Source organism: Mus pahari, chromosome 20 (assembly GCF_900095145.1).
Source record: "Mus pahari chromosome 20, PAHARI_EIJ_v1.1, whole genome shotgun sequence".
Classification (NCBI taxonomy): domain Eukaryota; kingdom Metazoa; phylum Chordata; class Mammalia; order Rodentia; family Muridae; genus Mus; species Mus pahari.
In genome coordinates this window covers 44,754,094-44,765,764 of record NC_034609.1, presented here as the reverse complement: position 1 = coordinate 44,765,764, position 11,671 = coordinate 44,754,094, and the positions used below count along the sequence as shown (strand labels likewise).

At 54.4% G+C, this 11,671-nt stretch overlaps 1 protein-coding gene across 3 annotated transcripts in view; it reads left to right on the top strand.

Annotated features, from left to right (window-relative positions):
- Window positions 1-11,671, top strand: part of Fbxo31 (F-box protein 31) — a 30,200-nt gene that overhangs the window by 5,032 nt on the left and 13,497 nt on the right. The window contains exons 2-3 of one of the 3 annotated variants that reach the window (XM_029532666.1): window positions 7,396-7,467; window positions 9,022-9,108. In XM_029532666.1, the coding sequence (XP_029388526.1) occupies window positions 7,396-7,467; window positions 9,022-9,108 (159 nt within the window). Of the gene's footprint in view, window positions 1-7,395; window positions 7,468-9,021; window positions 9,109-10,303; window positions 10,436-11,671 lie in introns of those variants that run through there. The other 2 variants (XM_021220467.1, XM_029532667.1) reach the window with 2 other exon arrangements.

Genomic DNA, 11,671 nt, shown 5'->3' with positions numbered 1-11,671 from the left:
GTGGTGGTTTAAGGATCAAACCCAGACCTTGTACCTGATGTAGGTGAGCTCTCTACCACGAGGCTTTGGGTTTGACTTCCAGCTTGCTTTTTTTTTTTTTTTTTAAATTCCATTTATTTATTTATTTATTTATTTATTTAGAGACAGGTTCTTGGTTTGTGGTCCTAGTTGGCCTTGACCTCCGTGGTGCTGGGTGGGTACATCAGATTTAAACCCGTTTCACTTTTTGTGAGAAGTGGGATGACAGGGGTGTACGTACCATCAACACCCAGATTAGGCATTTAAGAGTTAACTTTCACACACAACCTGTGTGGCCTTTCACTTGGCTGCAGAGGCCTGAGGAACTGAGTACTGGATTTTTTTTTAAAGGCTGCTTCACCATAGGAGAACAGGCTGGGCCTGAGCCTGTCTCTGCAGGCATATAAGGGAAGGCTGGCCTTGCCACAGGGAGTGGGTGGGGCTGGCTGATTGGCTCTCTGAGATAGCCACAGGACATCTGAAGAACTGGGTGTGTCTTCCTTCTGGGCAGAGTGTAAACACAGCCATGCAGAGGAGACAGTCTGAAGCCACCACACCCCCTCTCCCTTCAGGGACTCCTGGGCCTGGCTACTGTGAGTCACTGTCCTCTGGCAGCTGTCCAGCTGTCCCCAGTGGCAAGGGAAAGACTAGCCAGGACTCATAGCCTGGCACTGATGTCCCATGTCCCATATCCCAGACCTCTGAAGGGTCCAGGAAAGCCTCCTTGCAGATTCAGACCGCAGATGAATGGGGGCTCTGCCCACCATGGCCCCCGCTCTGCAGGTGTCTTGGGGTGACTCATATTCCTCATGAGGGTAGACTGGGCTTCCTGACTGTCCCTGGAGAAGACGGTTGCTTTCCTTCTGCCGGCTGCCTGAGAGGTCATGCTGACCGACTTTGTGTGCATTTCGGCTGGTCTGTCTGTTAGCCCCTGAGTGTTCAGGTGTGCGGGCGTGATGTTCTGTAGGAATGATATTCTGTGATTGCTTCAGTTTAAGATTGAGTGTCCAGGATGGGGAAGATGGCTCAGTGGTTAGAGCACTGGCAACTCTTCCAGAGGGATCTGGGTTCATTCAGTTCATTGGACTCACATGGTCTGCACAATCAACCGTTAACCCCAGTTCCAGGGGATCAGTGTCCTCTTCCGGCCTCCATGTTGCACCGCGTGCTAACGACATGCATGCGTACACGCAAGCAAAGCACTCATAAACGTGAAATAAAAAAAAAACAATAGCAGCTAAGAACAGTGGTTGTTCTTACAGAGAACCCAGGCCCGATTTCTAGCACCCACATGGTGGCTTACCACTTTCTGTAGCTCCAGACTCAGGGGGATCTGACATGCTTTTCTGGTCTCATTGGGCACCACACACACTCATGGTGCATAGACATACGTGTAGGCAGAACACTCATACACATTAAAATAAATGAATCTAAAAAGGGAGGTTGGGGAGACAGGTGTTTCCTGGAGCCACCGCAGTGGCTGAGTCCAGTGTCTGTGGCTGAAGCCGTGCATGGAGGGGTGACCTGAGTGTCCACCCTGTCACTGGCGAGTTCATCTGTCAGCATCGAGCTCATGGTCTGGTCCTGTGACTGGATGAGGAATCTGCCTCTGAGGGCCTTGTGGGAGTCCAGTTTCTCTTGCTGGCCTCTTGTCCATGTCCAGAGCCAACTCTGTGCTGTCTGAGGGACTTCTGGGACACATATCAAGGGAGAGAGACATTTGGGGACAGTGACACTAAGTCCCCAGTGACTGCAAGATGAGATCGTCTGCAGGGAGCAGCGTTGCAGGCTGGCCTTACTGGGTAGAAGTCTGTCCAGAGGCTGCAGCCCTGCAGTAGACGCCTGACAGATGGAACCCAGTGGATTGACTGTAGACCAGGCTGGCCTCGAACCCACAGAGATCTGCTTGCCCCCCTACCTTCCGAGTGCTGGAATCAAAGGTGTGTACCGCCACACTCAGGAGACTGAGGTAGGAGGATCATAAGCCTGAGGATTGTAAGGCCATGCTTCCAGAAGGCCCCAAACGGCTCATCTCTAAAATCCAGTTTCCCATGGGTGTCTGCGCTCAGTTCAGGGATGGCAGTTTCATCCCTGAAGTACATTTGCCGGCTTGCCTGCCCCAGAACTGTCCCTGCAAATTGAGGGAGTGTCTCAGTTAGGGTTTCACTGCTACGAACAGATTCCATGACCAATGCAAGTCTTATAAAAGACAACATTTAACTGGGGCTGGCTTTCAGGTTCAGAGGTTCATTCCATTATCCTCAAGGCGAGAACACGGCAGCGTCCAGGCAGGCATGGTGCAGGAGGAGCTGAGAGTTCTACATCTTCATCTGAAGGCTGCTCGGAGAAGACTGGCTTCCAGGCAGCTAGGATGAGGGTCTTAAAGCCCACACCTATGGTGACACACCTACTCCAACAGGGCCGCACCTTCTAATAGTGCCACTCCCTGGGCTGAGCATATACAAACCATCACAGGCAGTGTTGGGGTTCAGTGTTGCCCCACAACTCCTCCTCATTTTGCTCGTGTCTATGAAAGTGATGCACCATTTCATACAGAAGCGGAATCTCATGGTGCTTGTGGGTTGTGGGTTTACACAGTGTCAGGCCCTCAAGGATCGCCCACATAGTGTGGGTCAGAGAAGTTTCTCTGCATGTCTGTGCCAGGATTTACCCTTAGTGTTTGACTGATGTGAGGGCCCCATGAGCCAGGAGCTCCAGAGACCCTGCTTTCAGTTCCTCAGGCCTGAGCCTGGCCGCAGATGCGCTGGACCACGGGGAGTCTTAGTTGAATTTTCTGGGACACTGCAGGTTTGTAGACTGCCTGCTCTCTGCCCATGCGCACCACATGCCCTCCCAGGGTTCGTCTCTCACTGTGCTGCCTTTGGGGGGGTAGGTGCTTCTCAAAGAGAATCACTTGTACCACGTCAGTACGGAACGGAACGAGAAACTGCCAACCTGCAGCACTAAATAAAGTCATTGCTTAAGGAGCGCTGTGCACCGGGCTGGGATGGCTCAGGGTTTCATCCTTAGTACTGTGCAAACAAACCCAAACCCAAACCAGGACCGTCCCCCGGGCTGAGCCTGACTCAGAGTGACTGAGCACTTGTTAGCGTTCCTGGAAGCCGAGAAGGGTACTACCTAGCCGCTGTCCAGGGTCTGGTGCGGGAGCTAAGCTGAGGGCAGCTTCTTTTGATGACTTGTGAGAAGGTTGCACAGCCGTGCCAGGATGTGGGATTGATTGCTCTTAGCCCTCTGTGGACAGGAGGAGCGCTGGGGTCAGAGTGACTCTGCTCTTGTGACTTGGCTATTCTCTGGTGGTGGGTGAGAAGGAAAAACCCACAGTGGCTCGCTGCCTTCACCGGTACTGCGGCGGCACACGCTGGCAGCTCTCTGTTCTGACGCAGTTAGGCCGTAGAAGAAGCAGACTGAGTCACTGCTCCTCAATGATGGGAGCACCGTGTGGAAGTGTGTTCGTCAGATGGTGCAGGATGAGGAAAGCCGTCCCGGCCCGCTGGGCTCGGGAGCAGACCTGGGCTCTCTGGAGGTGGATGGGGAGCTCTGTAGCCTTCACCTGGGCCTGATCACACTTGGCCCAGTCTGAGTCCGAGTTGCTGAGAGACAGCTGGTCATGCTCAGAACTTCAGAGTTTGCGGGATCATGTCACCCAGGCAATGCTGCGATGGGCAGCCCCCGGTGTTGGCAGCACTCATCAGGCCGCTGCCCTCTTGTCTAGATGTACTCTGGCTAACCGGGCATCCTGCTAAATGCTGATCTGATCCAGCTTTGCACTCTGGGTGGTGCGCCTAAGAAGCCACTCCCTGTCTTTGCTGCCATCACCGTTGGTCAGGACCGCCAACCCACCAGTCTGGGTGCCACAGCTTGGAGGGATGCAGGGATGGTTATATTTACCCTGGGACAGGTAAGCAGGGTGGTTATATTTACTCTGGGGCAGTTATATTTACCCTGGGACAGTTATATTTACCCTAACAGCTTTTGCCGAGTTAGGGTGACTGCTCTCCAGTTCTAGTTTGACCCCTTTTTATTTTTGAGACATCTTCCACTGTGGCCCAGGCTAGCTCAGAATTTACTCTTTAGCCCAGGCTGGCCCCTGACTCACTGTGCAGCTCAGGATGACTTTGAACTTCTGATCCTCTTGCCCCTGTCTTCCAAGTGCTGGGATAGTCGCAACACCTGGTATGTTCCTTGCTGGACATCGAACCCTGGGTCTTGGATATGCCAGGCTCTACTCACCAAGCTACATCCCTAGCATAAATTATACTTTTTTGAGAGTAAAGAAAGCACTGTAAAAAGCAAGAGAGCAGGATCTAAGTGATTGGGGCTACCCTGGTCTACTACAGAGCAAGACTATCTCAAAGAACTAAAGACAAAGTAAGCCAAATGTCACAGTGTTAGATATCTTGGTGCCAATCAGTGGTGATTGGCAGAAAGGTTTTTAGCATCATTTTTCCAGGGACAGTCAAGTATTGCAGGGAGCTTCACAATCCTACAGGACACAGGACCTCGTCCATAGGAGGCACACGTTCTACCACAGAACTCCACCCCAGCCCGTGGTGACAAGTTCCTATGTTTAATCTGCAAACTTCAATCATGTTAGTGATCAGATTTCCTCTTTGAGGTTAGCCTGGTGCCTGGATCAAATCTGTCTGTGTTTCTTTACAAAGGGCAAGGCCTCACCAAGTGTTTCTCTGTGATAATCAGGTGGACATCTAAATGTCCCCCCAGCCTACGGTTACCCCATATAGGGTAGCTTGGACGTCGGAGCTCTCTGGCATTGGAAGGCAGGCCACACAGATAAGCTGTAGACCTAAGGACCTGAGTAGAAGCAGCTTAAGGGGCTCAGGTTAGACAGCATGAAGAACTGGCATTGCCCCCACTTCATGCACCTGCTGTGTGGCGAGACCCAGGGCAGCTGCGCCTAGTAGTCGGTTCTGGTTCTTCCTGGCACGGTTGGTAAGGACACCTCCAAGGCAAGTTCAAGGTTCCTGGGTCTGGGCCACGTCAGGGCCTTTGTCTCAGCCCCTCCCTCCTCGACTGACTTTATAGGAGTCACTCAGCTGCAGCAATCAATTGCAAGGATGGACTGTGCTGACTCGGCACATCTGAAGTTGTAATTGGACTGTGGGGGATATGGTGGCTTTCCTGAAGGTGAGCCAGAGACACACGGCTGAGATGACCATGGTGACCCATGGCCTCTCCACGTCCTGACTCTCCTGTATGTTTGTTGATGAGCATCCTTTGCTCCAGTCAGAATTGATGAGTGGCCTTACAGACAGCTGGTCCAATCCCTGTGGTGTGCTGGAGCGATGAGCTCACCAGTAGCACGTGCCAAGGTGTGCGGCCTTGGAGCCAAGCTGTGACCTCTGTGTGACTCAGTAGTCTCCAAGTTTATTCATCAGTGACAGCCATTCCCCCCCCCTCTCTCTCTCTCACACACACACACACACACACACACACACACACCCTGCAGTGGGGGCGGGCAGCCAGACACAGCTGAGAGGATGCTTTGCGGGATCCTGCTCTGCAGCCTGAAGTGGAGGGAGGAAGTCTGTAGGAGCCCCTGCCCCCACTGGAGCTGCCCAGAGGGCCTCTTGGATGGCTGCCTCTAACAGCCCGTGAGTACTGGCAGGATCCCTCCCATCCAGATCACGGGGCTAGGGGCATCTCCTGAGGGGCAAAGACCAGTCTCTGGGGATCATCAGAGCTGAAGTGCTGAGGGTATGGCTTTAGGGAACCCCTCACCGGCTGCACCATGTCCCATTCTAGACAGCTCATGTCCCGCCGTGTGGCAAGGCTGGAGTCCTGACAAGGGAGGTCGCTGCTGTGAACACCTGATGAGGTGGTGCTACAAAGCCCAGCCTGACCCTGCACGTGGCACGACACTGGAGGGTCCGCTTTAACTGTCTCTGGGACCCGTGACATTCTTACCCATTCTTATACCATGTGCTCAGCACTAAGGGTCACTGGCCTCACTTAATCCTGGTCCCACTGTTGACTTATGGATCTTTGTTCAGGCCACACGACCTCTGTGCCTTGTGCCTCAGGGCTAATGGAGAGGACATGGGACTTGGGCTTTCTTGGGTGTTCTGACAGAGAGGGCCCTGCTGGCAAGCCCTTGGGGATGGCACTGAGGGTGGAGGCTGCCCAGTGGTGAGGGCTGGTTGTCGCCCCTACCCCCAACCTGAGACCCGAGGCAGGGGGCTGACACTTGGTTGAGGTGAGTTGGGTGTGGGGTGCATCAGTGGGTTGGTGACTGTGGGGATGGTGTCGTCCCCAGGGTGGGGGAGGAGGTAGGAGGTTGCTGAGCACCTTTGTGCTGATGTGGTACTGGAAATGGGTCTGTGCGATCAAGAAAATCACTGCATCATCCAAAGTATTCAGTGAAGGAAGAAGACTCCCTTCTGGAGAGGAGTTTGTGGGCAGCTGTGCCGCATGAAGCCAGCAGCCACCCTCAGTGGGGTGTGGGAGGATCCCAGTGGCTTTTATTCTTTTTCTTTTCTTTTCTTTTCTTTTTTTTTTTTTTTTTTGTGGTTTTTCGAGACAGGGTTTCTCTGTATATCCCTGGCTGTCCTGGAACTCACTTTGTAGACCAGGCTGGCCTCAAATTCAGAAATCCACCTGCTTCTGCCTCCTGAGTGCTGGGATTAAAGGTGTGCACCACCACGCCCAGCTCTGCTTTTATTCTTAAGTCAAAGAGAGGTCCTACATCTCACTCTGAGTGGTCAGAGCTCGCCTTACCCCCTCACACCATTGGCTAACTTAAAGGGACAGTTGTTAGCCAAGCGCCCTTGTGAGCAGGGTGCAGGTTGGCCCTGCTTTGGTCAAAGTGCCGACTGGGGAGGGGTTTCTGCCAGATGGCTGGGGACAGATTTCTCCGAAGATGGGACGACCTTTGTAACCCTTTGACAGAAAGGGCAGTGCATTCTGTCTGCATTTCCCTCAGGCACTAGGGCAGCTTACCACAGGGGTATTAAGTGCTTCTCTCTAGAGTCTGTCGTGAGGACAGGTCCAGCCATACTGTGCATTAAGGAGGCCTCTGGCCATCTGGGATGTAACACCAGCATAGCAGATCTCATAAAGATGCAAATGGCCACCATCATTTCCAAAGTCCTGAGTGCCTCAGCCCATTGTACAGTTAGATTGCTGAACCTTAGCAGAGCAGACAGCAGAGCTGGGCGGCCCTCACTGCAGTGCAGCAGGGACTTCAGGGACTTCGGCTGTGAGTAAGCAGAGAGGTCACACAGGGAAGGCAGATTCCTACCAGTGAGGAGGTGTCAGCTGAGTCCCCGCCTGTCAGACGGCATCTCTGCTGCTTTGCGCGAGTTCTTGGCTTTACATCTAGCCTGTTTCTTGTTGCAGAGTACGGCGTTTGTGAGAACCTGCGGAAGCTGGAGATCACAGGCGTGTCTTGCCGGGACGTCTATGCAAAGCGTGAGTCAGACCTTCTGCACCTTTGCCTTTGAACCAGGGCTCCGTAAGTGGCAGCAGCCATTACTGTCGGTAGCGGTGATGCTTGCTGCTGTCCTGGACACAGTCCTTTCAAGTCCATGACGGTTAAAGGTACCCAGGGGCTGCATTGCTAGTTATTTATATTTTACTTCAGTGCCGTCGGGATTCAGTGCTTGGCAAATGCTCTCATTGTCTAGGACCCATATCCCACCCCATATATTCTGTTGTAACATACACGACAGTTGTGTGTATCCTCAGTACATGGACACACTTACACTGACCAGGTCAGGGTGAACAGCACATCTGTTACCCCAAACATTTATATCCTGCTGGGAGCCTTTGTGGTTCTGTCTCAGTGAACAGTTGTCTGCTGTGCCCAGCGGCAGCTCGCCCCTGTTGCAGAGTCAAGCTGAGAGTGGGCTGGGTAGGAACACTCTCCTTGTGGAGTTGAGTTGGGCCTGCAGGAATGGATATGTGGAGCTGCTTTCTCCGTCAGCTCCCTCAGCTTCAGAGCGCCTGCCTCTGCTCCACACTCTCCATCCTTCTGCAACTCCGGTTCCCTCCTCTGTGAGCTCATCAACCCCGGTCTTGTTTCCCATCAGCCCCTTCACTTCCCAGAGTCTCTCTCTAAGCTCAGCATCCCTGTCCCCCATTAGCCTCTCTTCAGAGTCTGTGGGGCTCATATGTCCCACACTGCGGTCAGGTGGCTGCGGGGCTGCCTGACCTTCATCACAAGCCAGCAGCACAGCTTGCCCCTCAGGAGATATGATCGCCGCAGCCTCATCTTCACAGGGACACAGCTGTGGATGCTGGCCAGGTGTCAGTGTCCTGTGTCAGCCCGCGGAGTACTCAGGGATGATGTTCCTCAGAGCTATGCTCCTCTGTCCTGTGGGAGAACCCTCCCGGGTACAGGGACTGGAGGCGTTGTCGTGCGGTGGAGGCAGACAGACGGGCGGTGAGGACAGCGGACTTCTGCTGTCTGGCTCTGTGAATGTGCTGCAGCTGCAGGGCCAGCCTCTGCCTGCGTCTTAGCGCCTGGGCGTTTGCTTTTCAGTGGAGAGTCTTGCTGAGTATGGGAGTTGAGATTCTGAAAGTCTGCAAACACTCCCATCCTGGGACTGACGGCTGAGGGGAGTCAGCCTGAGTCCCTGCACAGGTGGCCGCGCCGGCCAGTCTGGATTCAGCAGTGAGAGATGTGATGTCTTAGAACACACATCATGAGGACATGAGAGTGTGAGGCCACGCCTCTGTAGGGACGGAACCCTGCACGGATCTAGGGGCCTGTCAGCCACACTGCTCTCCCACGTCTGGATCTCAGTGAGGGAGCCACAGGGGCCACCGGAGTTCATGGCTGCAGCGAGACGCAGTAAATGGCGAGAGCTGCCCCATAGCGTGCTCTGCAGCTGACCTGGCCAGTCTGGTGCTGCCTGACCCCCAGAAGTAGGAGTAGTAGGAGGAAGAGGATGCCGGGTCACATCACACGGCAGCCGCTCACGTGTGAGGGGACCCTCAGCCTTTCCTGCTGTGTCTGTTCAGGTATAAACCCTCGCGTGAAGTCAGGACGCTTCATGAAAATTCTCCCCGATTACGAGAACATGGAGTACAGAGATGTGTACACCTGCCGTACGTACCTCACGCCCGCGCTGTGGCTGCTGCTGCTGCTGAGCTGCATGGGCGATTGCAGGCGGCCGGGCGGGCAGGCTCGCTTCCCACCCTGGGAGATGCTATCCCGGCTTTTTCTCCTTTCCTCTGCTGCAGCTGTGCTGGGTCACGCTGAGTGGTAGCCTAGGCTCTCTGGGTCTGGGCTGGGTTTCCACAGTAGTTTCTAGGTCCTTGGGCAGCCCTGGAGAAGTTAGGTCTGGTTCTGCCTCCCAGCCCCGTGCTCCCAGAAATAAGATTCAGGCTCAGACTATGCCAGGTGCTGCATCCATAGGATACACAAGATGTTCTTTCTTTCTCCACACAACATAGTTGTGGTTTGGGCAGAAACAGCTCACTAATATTTTTTAATGCAATTGCAGAAAAAGTCAGGTAGAGCAGAAGGCCGTGTAGAGGTCTCTAAGGCTCCTCCGTTCTAAAATAACACGGAACTGGGCTCAGCGCCATGTGCCTGTCAGCCCAGCACTCAAGAGGCTGAGGCAGGAGGATTGTTGTGAGTTCTGGGACAGCTTGAGGTATAGAATGGGACTGCTATCAAAACTAAAATAAGACCTTCCTCCTCCCCAAAAAGGCTCCAGAAGAAATGTAAACCAATCTCAACGTTTGTTAGTTACTCGTGTGAGTGCACAGAAAATTCCTGTGTGCTGTCCCATCCCTCCCCTCCCCACCCCCCACATCAGACAAGGGGTGGATAAACGTGTTTGCCCTGTAAGCCTGGTTACCTGAACTAACTCCAGTTGTCTGGCCTCCAGGTTCCGACTGTAGCATGTGTGTGTGTGTTAAAAAAAAAAGTCACTTGCTTTTCCTCTCTGACTGGGTGCAGGAGACTTTATTTATTTATTTTTTATTTTTTTTGATGCTGTGAGGATGAGAGAGAGAGGATTTCAGCTGTCAAGAAAGACCAGAGCCAGAGAGCTAGAGAGATCTTGCCTGTCATTCCTGCTCTTGGTGGAGGCAGGAGAATTGGGTTCAAAGCCAGCTTTGGCTGTATAGTAAGCAGGAGGCGAGTCCTATTTCCACCCCCCCCCCCCCCCCCAAACAAACAGGCCGTGAATGACCTTTCCCTGTCTAACAAAAGCAACGACAAGCTTGTGACTTATTTCCCAGAGTGCCGCCAAGATCTGGATACCAGGTTCCGGCTCCCCGAGGGGACAGTCCCAGCTTTGTGACATGTTGCCTTTGTCTGGCGTGCTCCTGGGCGGTGTGTGGGCACTTTGAATAGCTGCTAACACGCACCCTTGCTTACATTGGCTGGCACAGAGTTGGACTGACTGCTGAGGTCATGGCCAGGGTATGGGAAGACCCGGGCACAGCGGGGGCACGGGACCTGGGAGGGCTGGCGGTGTGCAGCGTGCAGACACTTCCCACACGGTGTTGGACGGGGTTTCTAGAACACTGTGTCCTGGGCCAAGCAGCCCTCCCTGCTGAGCAGCAAGAGAGCCGAAGGTCCTGCCAGCCCCACTGCGGGGAGTGGGGGTGGGTGGGTAGGGGGGGAGGAGGGGCGTGGCTCTGGGAAGCCTGGAGGACAGCTGGCCCCATGCAGGGCCACATGAGATCCTTCTGGAACTATCTAGACGCTCAGCCCTCCCAGTGGTCTGTGAGGAGTGTGGAGTCCACTTCCTCATTTCTGGGAGGTGCTGTTGAGTGCCTGGATTGCAGCCTCCCGTTTGGCCCTGTGGCTTGTCATTGGCAGTAGAGTGGCAGGGTGGGGGTGGCTGTCCAGCCAAGGTTCGAGTACATTTGAGTTACACAACACTTGGTAGGGGCATCCCTGGTGGCGAGCCTCTGGTAGCCCATGGTGTGTCAGAAAAGAAGAAAACAAGGCCCAGCACCTGACCTCTTGCCCTTTCACCTTTGGCTTCCAGGCACGTAGTGCCAGCTGGGCTCTCAGTGGGCTCTCTCACCAGCCTGCCGTGACACGTTGCCACAGGAAGGCTTTGGGAGCAGGTCCTACCAGGGTTCTTTCTCGTCACCCCCAGGGGCTGCTGCCTGAGGTGGGACTTGTGCATGAAGGCCCTTGGACAGGCTCCTGGGGTGGATGGGCTGAGAAGAACTGTGAGACGTGTCCTGAGGGTAGGACCGTCCCAGGCCGACTCAAGGTGTCACAGATCTGTGCCAGTGTGTTAGAGTATTCAAGGACATATGTCTTTGGATGGAGCTGCTGTCTGTCTGTCCTTGTGTGGCTCACTTAAGAGTGACTGTGGGTGCTCCTGAGGACAGGGAGGGACTTGATAACAGGATGTGATGGCCCCTAAGGCCCCTGGGCTGCACACCGGAGTGTGGGAAGCCCCCTACAGAGCTGCAGACCCTCCCCTCCCCAAGGAGCCACTAACACTGGCTCCTCCAGAGTGGCGGGGAGCACTGGCTCCTCCAGAGTGGCGGGGAGCACTGGCTCCTCCAGAGTGGCGGGGAGCACTGGCTCCTCCACAGAGTGGCGGGGAGCACTGGCTCCTCCAGAGTGGCGGGGAGCACTGGCTCCTCCAGAGTGGCGGGGAGCACTGGCTCCTCCAGAGTGGCGGGGAGCACT